Source organism: Vanellus vanellus, assembly GCF_965231255.1.
Source record: "Vanellus vanellus genome assembly, chromosome: 7".
Lineage (NCBI taxonomy): Eukaryota > Metazoa > Chordata > Aves > Charadriiformes > Charadriidae > Vanellus > Vanellus vanellus.
Window position 1 is genome coordinate 38564886 of NC_138912.1, and position 25365 is coordinate 38590250.

The 25365-nt window shown below is 44.1% G+C and overlaps 1 protein-coding gene across 1 annotated transcript in view; it reads left to right on the forward strand.

Moving 5' to 3' along the window:
- Nucleotides 1-7233: 7233 nt before the first annotated feature.
- The window catches only part of IPMK (inositol polyphosphate multikinase), a gene marked incomplete at its 5' end in the record, with an annotated part of 43941 nt that continues 25809 nt past the window's right edge, over nt 7234-25365 (forward strand). Inside the window, 2 exons of the mRNA XM_082486130.1 lie at nt 7234-7480; nt 12302-12387. Coding sequence (XP_082342256.1) covers nt 7234-7480; nt 12302-12387 — 333 coding nt within the window. The remainder of the gene's footprint in view (nt 7481-12301; nt 12388-25365) is intronic.

The following is a 25365-nucleotide window of genomic DNA, read 5'->3' on the forward strand; positions in this document are numbered from 1 at the left end:
CACTAGGAGGAAACAAACGCTGTGTAATGGGTACTCCTTGATTGGGCAATGCTGGTTTTAAGTTTGGTGGTTTTTTTTTTTTTTTTTTAATACATGCATGTATTTGGTTGGTTGGGTTTGGTTTTTATTCAGCAGCATTGCTGTCTCTCTGAGCCCAGGCATCTAGAAATGCTGCGTAAACATGTTTGGGACTAAGCAGCTTTTCGGAGGCTCATGCACTTTGAATCTAGGAGTTGTAGCGCCGGTTCACCAACAGCTGGCAGCAGAGCTGACTGCAGCCCCTAATAAAATTTTCACCATATTGTTGCAGTTTGGACCTTGTTCTGGGGTCTGTAAAATTTATTTTGCGCAGTTGCACATCAGTGGGACTGGGATTTTCCTTTTAAGAGTAATACAGCCAGATAAAGACATGGAAATGTGAGTCACTGCTGTATCACAGTCACTCAATCCAATAACGGAAGAACATTTTATAATACCAGGAAGGATAAGAACGTAGGCGTGAAACTAAACATTGGTATTGCAAAGAAACCTTTTTGTCAGCTGGCTTCTCTCTAGCCAGCCTGAGTATGGAAGTCTCTTACTAAATTTGGCTTTTGTTTCAACTCCTGAAGCTTCCAGGCTTGACAAAACCCACCTGGGTTCCCAGCTGGATTTGGTAGAAGAGCATGACCTCCATCTAGCATGTGGGCAGAGAGGGGGTGCCCCGACATGGCTGCCAGCGGGCTGAGTTTATCAGCACTCAGCACAGGCAGAACATTTCATGTGGACCTGCTGAGAAGACCAAATGCCTTTTCCGTTGTCACTGGAACATGTTAAGCCCAGCAGCGCTGAATACCCGTTCCCCCAGTTGCTTTGTGCACCCTGGTTTGTTCTGCCCTGGTTTTCCTGCGTTGATGAGTGGCTTTTCTGCACTGGCCGGAGAATGATTGTTTTGCTAAAGCCATTGCTAATTTAGGATGGGTACCAGGGGCTGCTGCTTGAAGTGCTCTGCTGCTCGTTTTTTTCTGTAGCAGTGTTGTAGCTGAGCTGCCTGTGGTGCATGGCATTTTTCTCGGGCAGGATGATTTCCAGGCTGCCTAATGCTGAGACTAATGCAGAGAGGAGCTGCATAAAAACTAAATAACATAAAAATAAATAAATCAAATGCACAGAGAGAAACAAGAAGGGGGAAAAAGAAGAAATAAAATGGCAGATGGGAGGAGAGCATAAGCTAGAAGAGAAGATTAAACACTGTGTACCATTGCTAGGTGGAGGCAAAAAGGATAAATCATAGTGCAGAAAATGATGTGTTGCATTTCATTATACCTCTTAATAGAACGAAGCATAAGATGTATGAAGCGGCTGTTCATTCACTTCTGGGACTAAGCAGTCCTATTATCCAAAAACTTACCCCTTAGAGCCAAAGGGGTTATGTGCCTCAAGCAGACATCTGTTACTGTGGTTTTTTTTTTTTTTAATCCTGGACTGTTTGTGAAATCCCGCAGTACTGGACAGAAAGCAATGTACGCTCATGCAGCAGGTCCCCTGTCAGCAGACTAATGCTCCTCCATGCCCACCTTTGTAAAGTGTTTAATTAGATGTGGAGTTACAATAAATAGAAGGAATATTTACCGCTACGCTCCCTGAAGCTGGGAAAATCACAGTGGGTTTACGTGATTGTAGCAAAGCAGAATTCAGTGCGCCTTTCTCGTGTGCAGGTTGGACTGGTAAGAAAGGATTTGTGGGGGTTCCCAACCAACTCCTGTTTTCTTCAATAAATAGAAGTTACATACGTCTTGCGTAAGCACAGAGAGATTGTTTCTGGTGTTATTTTTTTTCCTAGCTGAAGATTGAACCATCCCTCCTCTCTGATTTGACATTGCACTGCCCTTAATCCGCTCTGCTCTGCATCCTTTTTGTCATTCAGGCTGCAGTTTTCTTTTGGTGTTTTGGAATGCATGGCACATTTATTAAAAAAAAAAAAAAAAAAAAAAAAAAAAAAACCCAACAAAAAAAACACGTGCCTTCTGCTCTCTGGGAGAAGCCTGTGCATAAAAGAGGAGCTTCCTGAGCGTGCCAGAAATTATAGCATTAATGTGCGAAGCATCCAAAATTCAGCATAGTCCAAGGATCTGCGCAGTAGCTGGAATGTTTGTGCTGTTCAGTCAAGTCAGCTGGCAACAGAAACACAGCAAAATGAATGATAAGGTCACTGAGTGCGTAACTTTTCTCAAATACTTTTCTGCAGCTGGCAAATATCACCATACATGGCTAAGACATGGTCAAGACGCACTGTCTGTTCACCGCCGGGACTCTTGCTCGAGACTCGGATACCAAAACAACAGCCAAAAGAGACTTTCACTGCAGCAATTATTAAATTTGTTGCTCTTTTCAAACAGTGTGATCTTGCTCTTTCAGTCTCTTCTTGGCTCCAACACATCTGCGCGGGTTAAATTACTTTTCAAGGGTTGAAATTCTGTTGCTTTGCAGACAAAGCCAGGGAGCGGAATACCGTTTAATAGAAGAGACTTTTTAAAATGCCAGTTGGCAGCGGGTGTAGTCAATAAATAGGTGTTTGATTTTACTGCAGGTGGAGGCAACGTAAGTAGCCTCTAGGGAAAGACAAAGAGGCATTTTAAATAAACCTCTTGGCATGTTAATCATCTTACATCAAGTACCGGGGTTATCCTACAGCATTAGGATGTGACTGGTAAAATGCCATCATGCGTTTGTAAACCCTGAGCAACCCCCTCATAGAGATACAACACTGTACTTGGAAAATCTTTGTTTAGATGGACAAAGGGAATAATCTTTATCTACCTGCAAGCCACAAGATCAGGAGAAAGTACTAAAGACTTTGCTCTAATGCTTCTGTTATTGAAAGAAGCACAGCTTCTTGCCCAAGGATGTCAAAGCACACACATCTCTCATTGCCATTTTCTAGGGCTGGAGGCACCTAAAATATGTTTCATCTATTCAGGCTCTCTACAAATCATGGTTTAATTCCATCTTCTGCACCGATTAATTAATGCTATGTTCCTATTCTCCATGAGAGACCAGGCGTGGAAGCCAGACTCGGTATGTGGCACGCTGAGGCTACACATAGCAGCGAAATGATGCCTTTTGTCTCCTCAATGCTCTTCCTGATGTTGCCCAACATTTTGTTTGCCCCTTTTGGCTGCAGACGCACCCTGGGCCGATGATCTCAGACGACTGTCAACAGTGACTTCAGGATCTCTTTCCTGGGCTGTGACAGCTGGTTCCAGGATCAGCATTGGGGAGCTTTGGTTTGGGTTATTATATGCGTTACCTTACGTTTATCCACACCAAAGCCCCTATGCCAATGCTGTGCCCTTCATTCAGTTTTGTGAGATTTCGCAGGACTACTTTGCCATCAGCGTGGCATTTGGCTGCCCTAAGGAGGTTGTGAGCATCCACAGACCTGGAGACTTTGTGTACACTCCCTTCTGCAGGTCATGAATAAAGATGTTCAATAAAACCAGCCTCAGCACCCACCCACTGCTGCCTCCTCTTGACCCTGAAAGCCCTTCCGTTTGCTTCCCACCCCTTAACCGCCTCTCAGTCCAAAAACGAACCTTTCTTCCAAATTCTTTGCTTAGTTTCTTTCATGATAAAAAAAAAAAAAAAGTCCAAGGACGATGAGGAAAACACTATTGAAACGTGCTTCTCACCTTTATAGTCCTCGTAGCTTTCTAATACAAAAGACTTCGTAAAATTTACGGCTGTGGTTCTGTTTGTAGGAAAGGTGATCCAGAAAACACACAACTGCCGTGAATTAACCTCGCAGTCGCTTTCGAAATGTACTGTATTATTTCTGGAGAGTCTAGGTTGGCTTTTCACAGCGTCCCTTTGTTTTCATCCTGGAAAACCCCAGATGTACCTGGTTGCCAGGGAGGAGCGCAGTGTCAAAGAGTTTGCATCAGTCAGAGCCAAGTAAAATATTAATCATCGTGGGACCTGATGCCTAAGTGACAAGGCAGTAGCTAGGAAAGAAAGTGGGATAGCAGCACCATTGAGTATTACAGCAACAACAAAGATTTTCCTTTACTTAACAAGACCAAAAAAACCAGCACAGAGCTTCTGTGAATTTATCAAAGGATTAAAAGCCCTGAGCTATTTTAAGAGGGCGCGATACAGCAACCCTTCTGCTGTGAAACAAGGAGAAAAAAAGAACGGCAACACACATCTACAACTTCCACACTGCTGTGAACACGTCTGCCGTATGCCGAGTGAGTCGGACAGGCCCTCCTGCCTGCAGAAGCTCCGCTATAGATGTTCTCTCTCACCCATCCAGCAAATTATTGGTTTCACAGACTGACGTTTCTCATCAGGAGCACACGTACGGTCCAGGTTGGCTCCATTGCAATCTGCTCGTGCGGCAAAAGCGAGGCAAGCGCGGCTGCCCGCTGCAGGAAGTGGCTCTGCAGGCAGCAGGATCCATGTCTCTCGTACAGACCTTGTGCGGAAGAACACGGCTGCGGTGGAGGAACCGTATTTTTTAGCAACGTGGGGAAGAAGTGGCTGTGAACCATCCAAAGGGACAGTCAAAAATCCAGCGGTGCTTTCTGTCAGCATACCTCTAGAGGACCAACATTTTGGCCAAGTCCCAGCCCCACTAATCTGTTTACCTCATGTCCCCCTGCACTTCCACTGAAGTATGAGCTTATTTCCTGTACTGAACTACTGTGCGTCTTGCGGTTAGTCATTAACTAGCCGTTGTGTTTGAAAAAGGGCTTTATTTCAGCAGAAAGTGATACTTTGCAATCCTTGCTCAGTTCTGGGCAGCTTTGAGATCTGCCGGTGAGTCATCCTCTTGCAGCACAAAGCAGTTTGTGTGAAATAAATGAGTGTGTAATATTTATTATTATTATTATACTGTTAGCATTTACATTTTCGGCAGACCAAGCGAGGCAAGATTGTTTTCCAGTAAGAAGTAATCCAGAATTAAGCATAATTTTGCCAAATGGGTTTTGCTGGGGAGGGTGGGTTCCCAACCACCTGCCCCTTCTGTAGGAGCTGTTTGCAGCCTCTTTCGCTTTGTCTTCAAGTGCAATTGCACAGCCCGGAAACAAGAAGTTTCCTCGGAAATCTCGGTGGTAGGTCCAGCTTTCAGTGCAGACTCTTACACTATCACACTCTGTGGAGGAATTCATTATTTGTTATTTTGGGTATTCTCTCGGTTTCACTTGTTTTATTTTAGGAGAATTTCCCAGATAAGATTAGTGAACTCTGTGTGCTGAAGCATGAGGGTGGAATGAGTGAGCGGAAGATAGAGCCTCACGTCACTTAAGTTCTACATGCATAAATCTGAATAAAGTAAATATCAGGGAAAAGGAAATAGTCAGTGTTTACTTATTCCAATTACTCATGCTTTCATATTTCTTTTAATCCTCTCCAGGTCCACTTCTGTTAGCTCAGTGGCCAGTCTGGCCCAAACCACGACATTTAAGGTTATCTAGAAGCTATTAGCTCAGGTCGAGGTACTTGAATAGCCTTTAAATTCCAATTTTTTGCCTTTTAATTCCATTTTTTCCCCCATTAAGATTTCGAGCTCAGGTAGATCACGGTGTTAGATGGGCACTCATGCAAGTCTGAAATGGTGTCTATGTTTTTCTCTCTGCATTTAGACCCAGATCAGACAAAGCGTCTCACATCTCTGCAGGGGGAAATATCTTTCTGCAAGGCTCAGGTTGGCATCTGAACCTTGCAGCAGCTGCTGCTGCTGAGACCGGGAGCCTTCTCTCTGTCAGAGACATACCGCTTGTGCTTTTTTTTTTTTTTTTCACTGTACTCCTCAGTAATTTTTTTTGGTGCAAGGTTTGACCAATCTGTGGTTTTTCTCTCCTGCGTCAGCACCCCCCTGGGAAAATTCAGCGCTGGGGAACTGCAGATAGGAGCTTACACTTACAACCATCTGACTCCTAATCTTTAGGGCTGGGCAGTAATGAATGATGAGAAGAGGATATTCAGGAGGGAGAAACGTAACTTTTCTGACCAGCTTTGTTACTTCAAAAAGGATCTTGCCGAGTTGTTACTGGCGTCTTCTCCATCTTACCCAATTAAGTGAGTGAAACAAATTGTTCCATGAACAATGACCTAAGGAAACTCAGTGTGGATGGATTTATATGCTATACTCCTTCCTTTCACTCTTTAATACTCTCATTTTCCCTGTGACCTTCCTGTTCCTTTGATACTTTAATTCCCCCAGTAAATCCCCCAGATTGCCATCCAGTTCTCCCAAACACCTGCCGTATCTCACAACTATGGGATGGGGCAGGTAATAGCTGTGCTCACTGCACCGTTGTTCCTCTAACATCAGTGCTGATTCCTGATATACATCAGCCATTTTTTATAAAACCTGTGGGAACGTCATCTATCTGCTAAAATTCATTTTCCTATTTCCATTCCTGTTTAACACCCGGGGGGGTTAAAATTCAGATTAGAGATGAAAATCCCTTATCCAGGGATTGGACCTGGTGACGGGCAGGTGCCCCCACCTCAAATCCAGGACCAGCACCCGCAGAGCTTGGTAAAGCTCTGTTTTGGGCTGCTTTAAAGGTCCTTATCCACTCTAAAGCTCTGAGACGGTTTACTCGCTCCCGCTTGTCGTGCCTCGGACCCAGAGGAGTGAAAACCAACCAACCCCGGCACATCAGATATAAAACCCCAACGGATTTGGGGCGCACCTCTGGTTCCCGAGGACCGGCGGGGGGTGGGTGGGGGGGGAAAACGGCCCCCGCCCGCCACCACACGGCTCCCGCTCTCCCGGGAGAGCCCGGCGGGGCGGGGATGCCCACGGGGGGCGGGTGCCGCCGGCTCCTCCGCGGGTCGGGGCCGGTTGCGGCCGGGGGCTCTAGGCCCCGTTAGCCTCCGCCGAGTCCAGCCGCTGCCCGCCCCGGCCTCATCGGGGCGCCGGGCGCCGGGCCCCGGGTGCGGCCTATCTCGGGCGACCGCACTTCACTCGGCGGCGGCGACCCCCGCCCCCCTTGAGGCGGCGGAGGCGGAGCCGCGTTCGGGGCGGGGCGGGGCGGTCCCGCGTCCAGTCGCCGCCTCAGCGGCGCGGCGCGGCGCGGGGTGATGGAGCCGCGGGCCCTCGCCGCCCGCGCCCCGCCACGCAGCGCCCGCTGAGGCCCGCCCGCCCGCCGCCGCAGCGCGGCCGTGCTCCCCCCCCCCCCGCCCCGTCCCCCTCCCGCCCCTTCCCCGCCGCCACCCCCTTTCCCCCCCTCCGGGGAAATGGCCACGGAGCCCCCGCGGCCGGCGCCGCCCGCGGCGGGACGCCCCGAGGGCGGGCGCGGGCGCTGCGCGGGCGGCGGGCGCGGCGAGGCGGAGGAGGCCGCGGCCCAGCCGGCGCTCGGCGCTTCTTCCCCGGGCCCCGCGGCGGCGGCAGCAGCGGCGGCGGGGGGCCGGCGGCGGGGGCTGAACGGCTGCGTGCCGCTGTCGCACCAGGTGGCCGGGCACATGTACGGCAAGGATAAAGGCGGTGAGCGGCGGCGGCGGGGCGGTGGAAGGGGTGGGGGGGTGGGTAAGAACGGCGGGGAGGGCCCGTGAGGGGGTTCCCCCCCACCCCCGTCCTGCAAACCTGGTTGTGGCGCGGCGGCGGGGCGGGTGTCGCTTCGATTCTCCTCACGTCCCGCTGTCGGCGGCGGGGGGTGTCGGTGAGAGGCGTGAGGCGCCCGCGGGCGGCGGGAGGGGGACGCGGTTACCTCAGGGTTTGGCGGGCTCGGCTCCCGCCGCCTCCCGGGCTGAGGTAACGGCACCTGCGCCCCCTCCCCTCTCACCACCACCCCCCCGGTGCCGGTCGGGTCGGTGATGGGGTCTGGTGGTCTCCTCGGTGCGGAGGGGCCCGGTGTCCCCCCGCTGGAGGGTCTGGCGGAGCTCACCCGCCGTGAGATGTCACCGCTGCTCGGTGTCGCGGGGTTTCGGTGGTAAAGGGTGACAGGGCAAGGGGATGGGACAATTAGTGGGCACCTTTAATTAAGCCAAAGGGTCGCTGCTGCAGTTCAACTTAATTTTAACCGGCAGCTGTTAAAAAAGCAGGAATTTGGGTAAGGGCCTGACGGTACCCTCAGAGCGTATGTTCAAACTTTATCTGAAGGGAACGCCCCCGAACCTATGGCTGCCAAAACCTGCAGCAAAACATTAGTAAGCGATTTACCCACCTGGGGTAACATCTTCGTTGCTCGTTTATTTGATGGTAAGAGTGAGTCTGAATCAATGGCTTGTAAGCGGTCTGCTAATACAAATAAAACGAGGATACGGTGTTCTTGAAACGTACCTCCGCTAGCTTTAAACTTCTGCTTTAATCCCAGGCTGCAGAGCGAGGTGTTGGCCCTTCTGATGAAGGTGCCTTTTAACGTAGGCAGTGGTCAGCACCAGAGCGAGCGGCCAACTTAACGCTGCTAAATGGCATTTCTCACCCTTCCAGGACACCAAGTTTGGTGTAACTCCTGCCTCTGAGCCAAATGTAACGTATACATCCATTCAGCTCTCAGTGTGCCCTTTGAGAGTAGCTATAACGAGGACCTGCTGTCACATTGCCTTTGAACCCTGTCGGTAGGAGCTGCCTCTGCTGAACAGGCCAAGGGCTGAACTTCATAACCCTTTCAGCTGTCAGTGAGTGGAATTACAGCCCTAATGGCACCATGAGTTTGTCTTATCTACAGCCTGCGTCTGTGGCATGTTTTGCTGCTGATAATCTCCACAGCAAAGTCATTCTTGTCCCTTGCTCCTGCTGCAACCGGTGTAATAAAATGTCAAGGGAGGTGCATTGGATCCTTGGAGCTGTACATCTGCCTCGTTGTTCGTATATCATAATGCAGGGTGGGATCAGGCGAAAAAGGCTCACTGCAGGGAGAGCCTCACCTTTGGCACGTCAATTTTATCACAGTTGGATCAAGACAACGTAGGTGATAAACTATCTCTATTGTGGGTGCAGCTTAAATCAATTAGGTAAAGCTAGTTCCACGACATCTCATGAGCAAGACCAAGATTTTCCTGCAGCTACCACCACGGTTGATGATCTCATCTTATAAACTGGGTTTTACATTTAAGTGAAGACCAAAGCTGCTCTGGTACTCGCAGCTCTCATTTTTGTAACTGAATCTTCTCGTTTTTTTTTTCTTTACAGATGTTGTATGTAGGAGTGCAGGCAGTTGAGATGCTAAAGATACAGGGTCATGTATAATTCTGCAGTGCTGCTCCCCGTGGTGTCTTTGTTGTGAAGTTAGTGGCCAGATGTTTGGATATACGTAGTTGCTAATAGCACTGGTAAGGAATATCACAGACAATCTGTATGCCAGAATCTGTGAGAACTTTAATTAAGCATGTGTGAGGAGACTATTCTGTCTTCTACCTTCTCCATTGCCTTTTCTGCCTTTTCTTACAGCAGTCCCCCTTCCTGCTGTTTTCCGTTCTGCCCTTTCCTACCCCATTGAACCTTTAGCGTTTTAAAAGCCTAAATCCATAAAACTAGTATGCCTTTTTGTCAGGATACCTCTGTTGCTATGCATACAACATGGCAAATGTACCTTGAAGGTTGTACCCGGCTAGTGTTAATATCTAAGCTGTTTACTGATTCAAGCTCAGAGCCTTTGTTGTTCTGCCCAGCTTCCTCCTGCCTGTCACCGCTCTCCCCTGTGCTTCTGTCCCTGCATACAAACATGCAGAGGGTGTGAAGGTATCCAAAGTATTTTTTAACTATTTTATTTTTCTGGTTAAAATATGCCTTAAAATTTCTTTGCTGTAGGGTTCCCTCCCTCCTGAATAACCTTTGTTTTCCCTTTGCTCCCTGTGACTGTTACCACCTTGCAAAGAAAGGGCTCTAGCAGTCCCCCTGCATGCACACATGGACCCTCGGCTTCTGGGCGTTACCACTGACCTTTTGTTCAAATGCTATGTTCAGTAGGTGCTTCCCCCCCAGGACAGTGTAAATCCTGTGTAATAAGTAAGGTAACCACCTTGGTTTGTGGCTTAATTCCACGGGCAGGTGGAGAGAGGCAGGAGCTGATGGGATACGCCGCCTTGCAGAGCCTCCCACACCTGGCTGTGGTTTGGTGCCTGTACCCACAAAGTGCTGGAGGTCCCCAAGCCATTGGTGGGATCCTGTAGCTGAAGGAGCTATTCTCTTTCGGTGTGACATGCTCAGTCACGCAAATCACAAAACTTCTAACTCTGGCTGCTGTTTTCCCGATGCAAAGATTAAGGTGGCACATACGTACAGGTCAGTCCTTATTAGATACCCTCAGAGGACAGAGGATCTCTTCTAAAGTAAATGTTCAGCATGTTTGTGCAGAACAGATTTTGTCTATAGTTCAGTGAAGCATGTGGATTGGATGTGATAATTTTTGTTAGAAGAGTGCATACATTTGTGTTGGTTACTTGTGCCGTAGGTTTGAGTTCCAGAATACTAGCAAGCTTTGCACAGAGAAATGTTTGTGAGAGATTTCAGAATTTTAATCTTGGTGTAGTTCTGCTGCTTCTTTAGAAATGTTATATGTCGTGTATTAAAACAATACTACTCCCTACCTGTGCTGAAAAAAACCCCAGGAACCCTAGAACAAAACCACAACCAATGTCCATATGTTAGTATGATCTGCATTGGTTGTTGTAGGTCAGAGGGAAGGTTGTGGAGTTTTCATCTTTGTGGTGAGAGTTGAAACATGAATCTGGTTTCCAGGCCTGCCTCAGTCACAGAGTAGGTGCTCTGGTCTGTCAAGAAATGCAGAGAATAAGGGAACTTTAGACAACATCAGGTTATATTGAACTCTTCAGGTAATATGTATCCATCCAATAGTGTATGGGTTCTATTTCCTGGAATATTTGCCTGTTTTTTCTACCCTTATGGATTGTCTTGTCTTATCATCAAAGCCAACGAAAACCTTTTTTTAATGTTGTGATCGTTGGCAATACGCATTCAAAACCTGTGCTGTTCAGGTACTTTGTGCATTTTGCTAAGTTGTTTCCAGCACATGTAAAAGGGGGCAGTGTGGGGGAGGTGTGTGCAAGAAGCTGTTGTGTCTTGTAGATGATGTGGTAGTCTGGGCATTGCTGGGTGGCAATATTTTTCTAGTTCTGGAAAGTATACAAAATCCAGCTTTCAGCAAGCAGCTTGTCTTGAGAGCTGTTTTACGCAAATTTTTAAACTCCCTTGTTGTTCATTGGTGCAGCCAACTAATGAAACAACTTTTTTAAGTCTGGTGATTCTTTTAAAGTAAGTATCTTGGGCTCTAAAGATTTTGTTTAGTTTCCAAGACTGCGCAACAGAGCCCCTTCAGAGATAATGCTTTCCAAAAGGTGAAAGCACAATTGCTGTTACAACTGCAAACTCTTTTTGGGACACAGAGCTCCTGGCTCATTTTACTGTGTTTCCTCAAGTGGTAATCTGAAGATGGAACCTATTTTGGATACAGTTGACATTTTTGCTTCACTTATAAACAAAATAAATTACCATCTGCAAAGCTGTGAATAAATCCTAGGAGAAAATTTCTTTTCCAGAAGTGGGCTTTTCTTTTTTCCTTGCAACTTACGATGTTGAAATTTAGAGTGCGCTTCACAGGGATGCAGTTACTTTTCGCCATTCTTGCCCATATCCACCTCTTGAGTACCCTCAGATATTCAGTTGCGTTTCTTACACAGCTACTCAGCAATCTTGCTGGCTGGAGATTCATTAAGGCTGCATTGGGAGGATATTTTGGGGGTTTTTTGGTGCTGGCATGATGAAGGTGGTTGCCTGGCTGAGGTGAAATTCTGTATTGTGTTATGATTATGGGTGATACAAATAGTAGCACCTGATTAGCATGGAGTGCTATAGGGGTGCTACTTCCAGTAATACAGAAGTGCTCTTTCTGTGCCCCTACTATAGAAATAAGTTCACAGGACATGTATTTCTATTTTAGTTAGTGAGAAATGCATTAAACTTGGTACTAATGGCTTTAACTTCTTGGCATTGTTGCAAAAATGATTTATCAGTTATTTAAAAAGGGAGTGTCTATGTAATTTTCCATAGTTGAATGGATGGGTTTTTTTGGGTGGAACTTTTAATGTCAAATCCCAGTGCTGTGTTGGCCTTGAGCAGGATTAGACCCAGCAAATCATCTGATAGCTAGAAAAAGAGGAATGCAAGCAACCTTCTGCGAAGGGGTTTGTGCAGGAGCTGCCAATTTAGATTCTACTGTGTGTGTACTGAAAGCAGTGCGACAGAGCAAATAGGCCGTCCCTGACGTGTATTTGCTATTTTTGGGAAAATAAAAATAAGATCTGTATCTCTTAAGACTAAGCCCTGAAGGAAACGCTTCTCTTCTAGGTATACTGCAGCATCCAGATGGGACTGTCCTGAAGCAGTTGCAGCCACCACCTCGTGGTCCCAGGGAGCAGGAGTTCTACAACAAGGTGAGGGTCAGGCAGCATGGAGGGGAGCTGCCTTGCTGCAGGTGAAATGATGTGTGTGACTGGTGTGGAAGTACATCCTTATTGGTGCAGTTGGGAAAGTGCAACCTAAATATCTGAATGGTAGGTCTCGGACAGTCCTGTCATGGCATCTGTGTGCTGTCTAGAACTTTCTCCCCTTTGAACGTCTATCCCCATGCCAGACCTACTTCACTCACAGGATTTAAGCTTGCTTATTTGCTCATGGGACAGCAGGGTTTTCGCAGCATCTAAGACTTTATTGAAAAGCCTCGTATTATCTCCATCTATGATTAAAGGGAGGTATGTTTGATCCCAACTTTCTCATGTTGTTAAGTGTCTCAGAACTGGTTGCATCTAAATTTAGCATGTCTTACACTTCGTCTAGTCTGGTTTATTGCTAGAAGCGTTGCTCTGTTCACTGGATTAAAACTGTTCACTGGATTAAAACTCAGCTGCTTTAAAAAGTCAATAAGAAAATAAAACTCTCCAGTTGTTTTAACTTTAGTTTGTTGTGTTCTCCCTATTTCTTATCTTCAGTTTGCTTTATTGGTAACTTTAATAACACAAACTAGGAAAGCTGTTGCTTCTTGTCTTAGGAGGGTAAACTGTTTTTAGAGCCAACCTACCTCCCTGTGATACTGTCACATGTTTTTTCTCTATTTGCTTGATCTGTAATCCCTTTCCATGGCTTATTAGGTACGAAGAACTGTAAATACCTTCATGCAGGATGAGAGGAGTCTTGAGACCCTCTTTTTGTTGTGTTTGGTTTGTTTTTCCTTCCCCCCCCGAGAAGGGTGTTAATTTAAGTTACCAAAAGAAGTTACTTATTTTGTGGAAATGTCTCACATGAAAACAGACTAAGCAACGTGCTCTAAGAGAACAATGTGTTTGCATACTAGCATTACTCGATAATTCTCATGATGGGACTGCTAGACAAAACAGCAGCTCGTGAGTTAGTAGGAGCTCAGCAGGAGCCAGTTAAATTTAAATGTAAATACTTTTCCGAGGTTTCTCAGTGACTGTCCTTTAGATGAGGTTAGGAAAGATGCAATCCAGCCTGAGTGGTAACTCTTCAGTAGGAGAAAGCTTGAACCGACTCCTTCGAGTGTCGGGCTACTTTGTGAAATCCTGAGGTATGGACAGTAACTTGTTGTCGCTGTCTAAAGCCGGGGAGTAACAGTGGTAAGCTTGGACGCTAACCATTCACAGCACAGGCTTTATCACTTTCCCTGTTGCTTAGATTCATGTGACAAGCCCTCAGCAAATCGTCAAGAAAGAAGCCCATATCAGTGCCCTTGTTACTATGCCTTTGCAGTGGAAGAAGTCAGGTCTCAATGCCAATAACTTGCAAAGTTAGCTCCAATTACGGCCTTGCTGGGTCGCTTCCGACATTGAATTTTTTTGGTTATAAGCCATTTGGGAAAGGAGTTGGGCAGTTCTTGAAAAATAATGGAGAAAGGGAAAGTTGTATAGACAATTAGTTGTGCGTGGACTAGTTTTGTGGGAGAAGGGAAGGAGAGGAAATGCATGTACATTATGTAGGTGAAAGTACAGGAGAAAGGTCTTGGGGATTTGTCTCTTCTCAATGATTAACTACTATCATGTTTGCTCTCGGGCAAGGACCATGTGATGGGGATATAGACACCTAAGCACTACGTATGGTTGTTACAAGATGAGGATTACCGCGGATTGTGAGGTTCAGTGTAAGGTACGATTTTATGTACAGCGTGATCTGATACAATAGCTCATTGCTGCCAAGAGGGAAAGCCCTTTCTTCCCATTTTTACCATTTACCTTGTGCCATGTTGGTGCTTTTTGGACATCAATGAACTGCTTTGACTTATTTAAAAGACTACAAACCTTTCTTGTCAGTTTTTCCAGTCTTCTGTCAGTTTTAGTGATTAAACTTGTAAGCAGTGGGAACAACAGCAAGACTGCCCTGGTTTTGGTGACTAAGCTCAAGGCATGTTGTGGTCTATAATCAAAGAGGCATTATCACCTTGAAATAGTCTAATGAGCCTCCAGAGAATGGGGGAAGGAGAATTTTACCACTCCCTGAGACAGGGGGTTGTTTACAAGGCAGTCACGTACCAGAGACGGTGGGCAACAGTTCAGAAATGAAACAAGTGGAACAAGACTGATGAATCCTAGGCTGTCACTTTGTCAGCAGTAGACAGCAAGTCCGTTTATAAGATCAAACCAGAAAGTTACCTGTTAGTGTATGTGGATTAGTCATGAACTTTTTCTATTATTATTTCTGCACCTTTTTTTTTTCATATGTGCTTGTTTTGTCCATAGTGATAGATCAGTTATTGCTTCCTTTGCATGCTACCTTACCCTGGCCTGAATTAAGGTTAGTGCCCCAGTACCTGTGCCAGAAACAAGCAGGGTGTTTACTTATGGGTAAAGCAAACCTCGGCAGCTATAGTGGATCTGAGACAGAAGTGTCTTCCAATGACCAGCAGTGACCAGGAAGCGGTATTTCAGCATGGAGTCTGAGCGCTCATGAGCTGAAGGTTGCAGGGAATGTGTTATGATAGAAGATAATAAGACAAGTTTGAATATAGCCCTGATATATTTAACCTGATACCAGGATAATATTGGGTAGATACTATCTTCTGTCTGGAAAAGAGAGTCTTCTCTTCTGAAACTGCTGGATTTGGCTTCTGCTGGATTTGGCTTCTACTGGATGGGTGAACATGACAGAGAGCCATAGTTTGCGTCAATGAATCGCCAGAAGTTTTTTTCCTCTGGTTGTTGATGGGTTATTTTCTATTGAGCATGAAGCTGAGTGCTGACTGGTAGAGCCCCAACAAAATGGGCTTCCATTTTGGAATGCAAACTTGAGCAAGGCACTGTAGTGCAAAATACTAATGGTGATTTGAAACCTGCTCAGAAGTGGGTGGCAACTGGGAAGTTTTGAAGAATTTCACAGGTCTCTGTCAAAGTGGAAAACTGGAAAATCTCTCAAGTAATTTCTACTCAGGCTGCCATTAGGTTACCTTTCTGGTTTCCTGACAGTATATTTTCAGTTTAGCAGTTTAAAAAAAGAAAACAACACTCCACAACCCACCATCTAAATACAGGTTGTCTTCCTTAAGAGATTATTTCACCAAGTAAACCAAATTATCTCTACTACAGCAACATGTGTCATTCTCTGCTGATGGGGAAATGGCTTGTCATGATTCTGTGTTATGAGGGAGGGGAAAAATAGGGTATGACAAGATTATCGTGAGTGCCTTCTATGATAAAATGTAGTAGAACAATGAGCTATTTGTAGTCATTGCTAATAACTTACCATGTATTGCTTAACTTATCACTGGAGTGTGACTTTCCAGTGGTAATGTCCACTTTCTATTGAGTTCTGTAAATCTGAGTAATTATCAAATCAAAGTAATAACATTTTAATGTTGTTCTTGCAAACTCCCTTCCTGTACCTGAGGGCATGAACTTCTTACAAACACTGACTGCATAACCATGGAGTGTTTTACCAGGTCTTCTAGTACCCTTATCTGGGTAAAAAAAAAAAAAAAAAAAGGAGTTTTTTTAACCTCCACTAGCTACAAAATACTTTGTTTTCAATAGATATAAGCAGCAAGAGAATTAAAAATATTGAACTAGAAGGGTTGTGGTTTTTTTAAGGACTATCTACACTGATGATCAGTTGTTTCCATCTAATGGAAATACTCGGTGGGAATGTGTAGGTGGAGGCACTCTAAAGGACTGCTTTTGAAGGAGTTTCAGGAGGGAGCAGTGCCCAGAGATGTGGAAACAGGAAAATAGTCTTGTTTGAAAATGCAGTATAATATATTATGTAGTAGTGACCCATTTCCATTAAAGAAAATAAATTGGTAAAAGGCAGTATGTGTTTATGGTAGGCTGCCTACACATGCATGCTAAGAAATCCACAAAAGCAGTCTACTGCTTGGTGTGTTTTAGTATTTGTCTTCAGCCTGCTTTGTGCCGGGGCGCATTTATACATGCTGAAACAGTCTGATTTGATTCATCAGCGTTGGGAGAGGGGAGGGAAAAAGCCCATCAGCCTTCCTATGGTGATCTCTTCTGGCAGGTGAACTGGGAGCTGTGAGAAAAGCATCCTTTGGAAAGGTTAGTGCAGTCACTGTATGAGTAAAGCCTCCCTGCTCAACTGAGTACAGAGCTCTTGTCTCAAACATGCCAGGCTGTACCCAGGAGCACTGTGTGCTAGCATAACACTCTCTTCCTAATTAAGAGCTATCTTCTTCAGCACAGGGGTTTTCATAATTTGTCAGCTCAAGAATGCGGTATTGCAGAAACTGCTGTCCTGTTGGTCCCCTGAAGAGAGGGAGGAAGCTGGAATGTCAGGCTCTAAATAGGGCAGCTGCTTGTGTGGGCACGAAAAGATGGAGCTTGGGCCGCAAATACTTAAAACTGAGGAGGGGAGAATTTACAGTTGGTGAGGTTAACTTTGTGAGTACAGTTTCCTACAAGCTGTGTTTTTTAGCACTAAGAGATGGAGTGTTTCTTACATTCAACAGAACAGGAGAATGTCACTGGACTATTTTGAAATGGCAGCTCTTTCACTTCTGATTGCTGGCACTCACTCAGTGGGGCTGTAAACCTCTGTTACTGTCTGTACCTGTTCTGAGCGTGGCATACTGAAGTCTTAAAGGTTGCTGATGCAGTAGCTAATAAACTGGGATTTTATGGTTAATAGATCAATAAATGTTCCTGTAAAATTTTATTTGAATTGCTGTTGCGCTCTTGCGCTCTCCTACAGTGACTCTGTGATGCTTGGGGTATGAGTAGTACACCTTCCCCCCTCATCCTGCCTGCCAAAAACAGTCCTGAGAAAGCTTTTGCAGCATGGACAACTTCCAGTGCTTACCTAGTTGGTTTTTTTCTTTTTTTTTTTTTTTTTTTCTTTCCTGTTTGCTAGTGGCTGCATGTTGGAATTGTCATAGCTGGTTCTCGTGATGTTGCCAAGTCATGGCTCCAAATAATATACCTTCAATACTATAAGGTTTCCAAGGCTGTTGCAACACAAGTCTTACCCTAATTCTCAGATACCCTTGTCTCAGAGGGCAAGGGTAATTCTGGGGAGTAGGAATGAAAAGGCGGTTGAGGTTCTCCCAGTTGCTGCTCAGCTCTGGCCACCTTGTACCTCTACCCCAGTGCTTGGGAACCGAGGGAGCTGGTTCACCCCACGTAGCATTGGGAAAAGATAATCAGGCTAGTCATCTGGCCTTTCTGGATAACAGATCTTTCACCCATTGCCAATTAACGACATCTCTGTTAACTGCTGTAGCAGTAGTCTGAAAGTTCAGGGTTCAAGCCCTGCTGACATATAATATGAATGCAAGGAAGCTGTTACCACTGTAGATAATAGAAATTGTTTTTCATTCTTGTTACATGTCCTGACAACAAAGCCAGGATGTAAGAGACACAAATAGCTCCAGCATGTAAAAGAGATTTACATTAGTTAGGTGAGAGTCAGGCACTTGAAAGCTAGGAAGTAATGGTTTCATGGTTGCCCGCACAATTGTTGTTCTGAACTTTTGTTGGATGCATTATAATGCAGCTTTCAACAGGGCGATGACCTGTCTTTCTGTTTTGTTTCCCCTAAAGAACTTGCTAACTCATTTTACGACCTGACATAAGGCAGAATTAATATTGTTTGTGCAACTTTTCTTGTCTCTCTTGTAACAGTTAATCCTTGAGTTTGTGGCCAGACACTAACATGTTAGTGAAGACCCAATTACATTAATGTTCCTGAAGCCATCGTTCCTTGTGCTTCTGTGGTTACAGAGAAGAATCGTGCAGGAAATATGCCCATCTGGACCCTTATCAATAATATTCTCCGTACTGTTTTTCTTATTTCATTCTCAATAACCTGCTGCTACTCCTATGCCATGGCTTTTCATTGCTGCTTGACACTTGCTTCTTTTTTGCATTGTCTAATTTTAATTAGTATTCAAGCAGCTTCAGGCAGCGCAGAAGACTTCTGATGACTTCCCTCCCCCTCCATGGCATGAAATCAAGCCAGCGGCCTGAAAGATGTGTTTTGGCCTGGAAGCTTTTGCATAGAGTTGCAAGAACTGACTCATAAGGCTCAGCCCTGCTTTCAGCCTATATAGCACAAATCACGATAAGGCAGCCTGTGTTCTGTAAACTGTTCTCTGCTAGTGATGGAAAAGGAAGGGGATCGGGGAGGCAAAGCATGCCTTGCTTCAGGATGAATTACCCTATTTTGTAAACTCAGTTAACTGGTTTTATGGTCTTGATTTAGATGGTTATCCTTGACTGAAAAAGGAGTTGATGATGGGCATCATGCTCCTATTGTGTACTAAAATATCCTTATCCTGCGATCAAGTCTCCAGCTAAGGTTCTGATTTTCAGTCTTGTATGGACAAAGCTTGGAGAAACAGGATGCAGCGTTCTCTTAACATCTTATTTTGGGGATGCAATGCCTTGCCCAAACCTTTCGGTACTACTGCATTCACAGCTGTAGCTCAGTGTCCTGTGAAGTTATCTTTGGCTGTGTCTTGTTCTGGTATGTCCAGATCTGCTGCGTCTCCAGAAGAGGTAGCGGTACTGAAGCATACAAATTACCTGTTTGCAAACATAGCAAGTGCGTTCTGATACAGTCCCTTTCTGCCCTCGGCCTCGTTCCTCCTGCTGAGAAACTGTCTGGGAGGGATGCTGTTTGCTGGGGAAATAAGCAAATTTAAGTTCCCAAACCAGCATGTGAAATTGCCTCATGCTCTAGGCTTTAAACCACGAGCCTGGACAGAGGCTTTGTAAGAAAAGGAAGGACACGCAGTACTCCTCGGCTAATGAGAAGAAAATGGCTTTTTGACTAAATTGTGAAATACTGGCAGCTTCTATGCAGATCTTTTTCACATGAGGAGTCGTCTAATAGAGATGAAGGATGAAGTGTAGGTCTAAGAGTCTGCTGAGTTCCTACTACTGTCCTATAAACACTTGCATTTTTTGTACTTCAGATTGCTATTAAATGACTGAAAGCATACTGTACCAGGACAGTAAGACCTACAAAGCATGGCAGATTTTTGTGATTCTTGCACTCTGCGGCAAAAACAAGTTTGAAAGGGATGCACCGCGCAGTAGAAGGTTAACCTAGAAGGGTCTGGTGAGCATCTGTTCCCCAAGCTCTTTGTATATTGTGTGCCACTGAATAAACTACAGCCTGCTTTAATAAATCTAAGAAAACCTCATAAAAGGAGACAATAAAAGGCCATTATTGCAATTTGATGCTATCGCGGAACTACTGGGTGGAGTTGGTAACAGACTGAGTAGTCTACAGTCCATGTTATGTAAGTAAGCAGTAAAAAAAATAATCTAGTTCTCTATCAACCTGATTTTGAGGAAAGTTCCTTCCCAAGAGTAGATCTGGCTGAAAATAAAGCAAAAATGCGTAGTTTTAATGTGCATATCCGTAGTAGGTTGAATTGGATTAAGCTACAGTACAGTGCTCTTGCTGTGTTAGAGGGTCATGCAAATGCTGACTTTTTCAGACTGGATCAAATATTGTTTAAACTTCAATTAAGTTATGAATATTTAAGAATATGTATAAATTTACTACAGGTATATTGGTGTTATACAGAAAATACTGTACTTTGTGCACTATAAGTTTGTTTAAAAATAAGATATAGTTGATGGACTGCCAGTATGGGATTGGGGAAAGTGTAGGTTGCCTTCTTGAAAGAAAATAAATTCAAACTCTGAAAATAAGAATTCCAGTTTGCAGATTTAAAAAAAAAAAAAAAAAAAAAAAGGCTTGTAATATGAGAATATTGCATGAAGCCAGGACTGTGTATGTGTGATAATGTAATGTTTTGGTGTGTTCTTGGTCATCCAGGTACCAGATTAACCATAAGTAAATTAAAAAGTCCATTAAGTATTATATTGAATGTCCCACTGTGTATATAACATGCTTGTTAAAATTCCTGCAATATCCAATACTTAAGGAGGAATTTGGGAGCAATTATTTTTCAGTCTTTAAATAATTTTTCTGAGTGTGTGTATTTTTTTATATAAACATATATACACACAGACATGTGTATTTTTATATATATAAAAATCTTATTGAAGACAAAGCAAAACAAATTACTTGGCTCACCATGCCTGAATGTAACAGAATTCACTTGCCTATATATATTTTTTTTTTCCTGCCTTACTGGAAGAGACTATGATCAAAGGGTTCTTAGTGTTATTCCTGTTCTTCTTCAGTTCCCCCCTCTGTGTTCTAGCACAAGTTAGCACTGCTTCTTTCCTTTCTTGCCAATGGTGAGCAGGGGGGCTTATTCGCAGGTTTGGGAAGCAGCAGCCGCTGTGCTTGTCCAGTAGACTGGTGAGTGAAAGGAAGATGCAGTCTCATAATCAACTCTGTAAATTCCGGTTTTGCATAGGCTACGTGCAGGTTGGACTCCAAAGAGTTAATTATTCAAAGCAAACCAAAAAATACTGCTAGTTGTTACAAACCAGCTGTTTTGATGTTAGTGTATCTTCTCTAACTACTGATAACCCCTCTACTTGGGTAGAAAACATAAGAATAGCTTTTGGGCTGTTATCTTTAGTCCTTGTGGAAGGAGCTGTTGCATGCTTTCCCAGAATCATAAGCTATCAACTAAAATTCCTGTTAGTAGGTGCCTTACTTTTCTGTCTATTAAAAAAATAAAATAAAATAAAAAGATTATTACTAGCTGCCTCTGTCTTGGCAAGTGTTCTCATGACAAAGTAGAGCCTGTTGCTGGTAGAGGAGCTTTTGATGTAGAAATGGAGACTATAAATCTGACTAATGCTTGTGGGCTACCCCTCGAAATGATCAATTTTGACACCTGGCTGCCTGTGGGAGTTGAGTATTCTGGAATAAGGGGTAGGGTATAGTAGGAGATAACAAAATACATAGGTGCTGGTAAAATACAAATAATTTAGATGAATAAAATTGTGAAAATTAAGGGTAACGCAAACAGGTGTTTTTAAAGGAAGGTGAAGACATAATTTCAAGCATTTCAGAGGTACTGATGGTAGATGTACTTAAACAGCAGTTTAAACTGAGTGCCTTGACCGGGCACTTAGGCAGTGAGCCAACTCAGGGTGCTCAGCAGGCTGTAGGACCAGCTGGATGCTGACATTGCTGCAGGGGATGGGATGAAAATGTGTATGGGACTGTGGTAGCCCTGGCTGGGATTGACTTAATCTACCATGAAACTGCACCTTTCAGGTAGAGTTGCAGCACATGCCTTTTGAGGGCTGCCTCGTGCAGTATTAGGAAAAAAATAACCCCAGCTTATGTCTGTCAGGACTTGTCTCCACTTTGAAATGTAAAATTAAATTTTGCCTATTTAAGTATAAGTGCTTCAGGGTTCCTACCAGCCCTTGTTCTCTCTCGCTCCCTAGTTTGAATCTTCAGCTCTGATCAGATAGCATTCCGGAAACAAAGGGTAATACTTATTAATGTTCTCCAAAAGTGGGACAGCGATACTGGCTTATTTTGCCTTTTGTCCTATTGTTCTACGGTTTTGCTTTTATTTCGGTAATTCCAGTGATAATTTAAGCTTGAACTCTTAAATAGTTTGAGTTGCTTTAAAAAAAATATTTCTTCTTGTAGCAGAAAGTTTGCATAAAAACATTTTAGCTGCTGTCTTTGTTCAACTTGCTTCTGCATCTGTGAGGATTTGGATGTATCAAGGTGGTGGTTTCTGACCAGGTACGTGTCTTCCCTTCAAATGCGAAGCAGTAGTCATGTTGCGCCACCTCTTCATGCGTTGCAGCAACAGAGCTGTCTTTTGGCACAAGAGCTGCACAGATAGATGAGAAAACTGATTGTGCTGTACTTCTTCAAGGGAGGTGTCAATTGGCAAAGTGCCTTGACTTTTTGCCTTGAAATTTGCTAGATCTCTCTGGCGGCTGGTGGCTTGAGTGTTTGCGGTGGGTGACTTCAGGACCAGTGTCACTACAGCTCTATTGGGTGAATGGTGTCAAACTAAGAAGGAAGAGTAAGTAAGAATGGGGGAAGAAGTATTCAGTGTGTTAAAATTGAAACTTCCTTATCAGATGACCAACAGTAGTATGTCTTAACCGCTCTTTTTAGGCGATGTTCTCTTTATTTTGGTCTCTAGTGGAGAGTACCTGATGTGAACTCTGCTCCAGTCTGTAGTACGTGCAAATTGATATAACTGAACCAAAGGAAGGTAGATTCTGGAGTAGAGACTTTGTGCAATTTGCGATGTACTTTTGGACTATGTCCACCTGAGAGTGTCATAACCTACTTAGGAAGCAGCTTAATGGGTGTTTGTGCTGTTAATGTAAATATAATCACCTACACTTTCCGGGGTATCCTCTTTAAGAGCTTTTTTTTTTTTTTTAAAAAAAAAAAAGAGAAGGATGAATGGGATTGTAGTGCCTGAGCAATCGGGCCTTGTTTGCACATCCTGAAAGAAAGGTTATCTTTGATGTCAATGAGCTCTCAAGTTCATTAAAGACTCCAGCTCTTAAGCAGTTAAAGCTGAATGGTAACATCCGATTGTGCTAGCAAGTTGTGAACCCAGGAGAGACTGAAGGGCAAGAGGAAGCTCAGTTCTGTGGCAAGAGATTTGTGATGAAACGTGGTCTCTAATTTTGCAATTTTGACCAAGAAGGCCCTGATGCTCACTACCCTGCTCCGTGCTCAGCTGGGTGGCTTGCAGCAAATGGGGGGTGTGTGTGTGAGGAAAGTAAATTATTTAAACTTGCTTTGTTGTTAATCTTTAGTTGCACGGGAATCTTGTGGGATGAAAGATGAGATGGGAGTTTGCTGTCTTGTGAAGAGGGAAACAACTCTCTTCTTGTGATGGGGTAGGGTGGGGTACAGGCTTATGTCTTTCAAAATACTTGACTGCCTTGGCACTGTAGTAAGTGGTTATTGGAAGGAAAGAGGGTCTGGATGATTTATCTCTACCCAGCTTACCTCTGACCATTTCAGAGTGACTTGCTGCGTATGGCGTCTGCAGCTCTTCACTCGCGGCTCCACTGTGGTATTTGTTCAGCGTTGCTGCTGGTGGCTGTGCCTGGCTGCTGCCTTTTGGGTTCTTCTTCTGTCTGCTGAAGTTTTGAAGCTCTGCCACGTCCTTGGAAGTGGGTCAGGGTTTGCTTTGCCTCTTATAAAGATGATTCCATGCCTGGGGCTGCAAATCTTGCTAGGGTCAGACTGAATTTGACTGTATAAAACATGTGGAAGTGGATAAAATAAGAGCTACTGTTTTTCTGGCATTGTTAGAGAATGACTGGCTTGATAAACATCACCAAATAAGTATCTCTCTGAGAGATTTTTTTGAAGCTTATTTTCACAGCCTTCATTTTTTGGAAGGCAAAATGGCTAACTCCTTGCTGTAATTTTATTTTTTTTTCCCCTGACTCCTGGAAGAAGGATATGATTGTCACAAGTGTGTGCCACTCTTGTTTGAAAATCCATTTACGTGATCAGATGGTGGGAATATATCCTGATCTGGTTTAAGCTTTTTTTTTTTTTTTTTTTTGGTATTTCTGTAGTTATCTTCTGTGAGAATAACGGTTACGGTCTCATGTATAGTACGGCTGTCTATTGGATAGTAAAATAAGCAATTCAGTATAATAGCATTTAGCATAACGTAATTCACAAATATTTAACTTTTGGAATTACTCTTCTATCAGATACTTTGAATATAAGCAGGGCTGGCTCAATTCTAGTTATATTTGTGGAAACAAATACTGCAGACACTCGCAAGTCAAAACAAGATAGTACTACTTTGAGAAAGAAGCAAGGCCGATCTGAGTTATGAATTGCTAAATTCACAGCTGCTGTTTCAACCTCAATTTTTTGGCCTTTGTACTTGCCTGGTGTAACTGGGTGATGTAGGAGTCCAGAGGGAAATGCAGTGTGCGCTCAGGTAATTAAAGTCTGTAATGTAATACATACACATTAGGAGACAGAATTAAGGCTGCACTATCATCTGTAAATCTTGCATTTGCTAATTTGAGCGCTTCGCTTATTAACTGCTCCCCACTCCTCAAGAATCCCCCCAAAACCATGCTGGAAACTGAACTCTGCCTGATGTTGACAGCTGGTTGTGTATCCTGAGGCTCGGCAAGCCATAGTGCTACTGTTCCTTTAGGGATGCTTCAGACTGACATGCCTACTCTGGCATTTAAAGTCTCCTTCTCAAATAACTTTAAAATAAATGCAAATTTAAGACATATGTTCTTTTAGATCAACTCTTATGTACTTCAGAAGACTCTCTTTAGACTACATTTCTAAGTGGTATATATTCATCAGGACAATTGAAGATGGGTCTGTACAGCCAGAACTAGTTTCCTGTTGAAGTTTAAACATTTGTTTTGCCCCTCCTCTGTCATTTATGTGATTAGCTAGTCTTAAGAAAACAACAAAAAAAACCAACCCCGAATGTCATGCTGCTTTAAGTAAGGGAAAGAACATTCCCATTCTCCCAAGCAGTCCCTGTTTGCATTAAAAAACAGATGAATCTGTTTGGATCAGACTTACCAAAACAAACAGAGTGTACTTTGGATTAAAAACTAGGGGATGGTAAATTTGCCTCGGAATTAAAAAGTCCTGAGTAACTGGAAATTATGACTTCATGGTGTCTATTAGACTATCTGAGCTGCCACAGGACATATCTGGGGCATATTCTTCCTATGAGTTAGTTGCTGTAATTTGTAATGGTGCTGTTGTGAGCCCTCCAAATGTCAGCATCCTGTTTACTTGCTTTTAAGCCCAACAGTTATTACATTTTATGTCTCCAGTTTGTGCTATTGGAAGAATGTAGCCTGCGATACGTAGAATGGATATCTCCCCTGGCTGAGCTGATGTTGAATTGTTTTGCAGTTCTTGATTTGTTGGATGAAGACGTTATGTACAGTTACCTGTAAAGCAGAAATAACTTATACTTGTCAGTGTATGCTGGAGAAATGGACCTGTTGTTG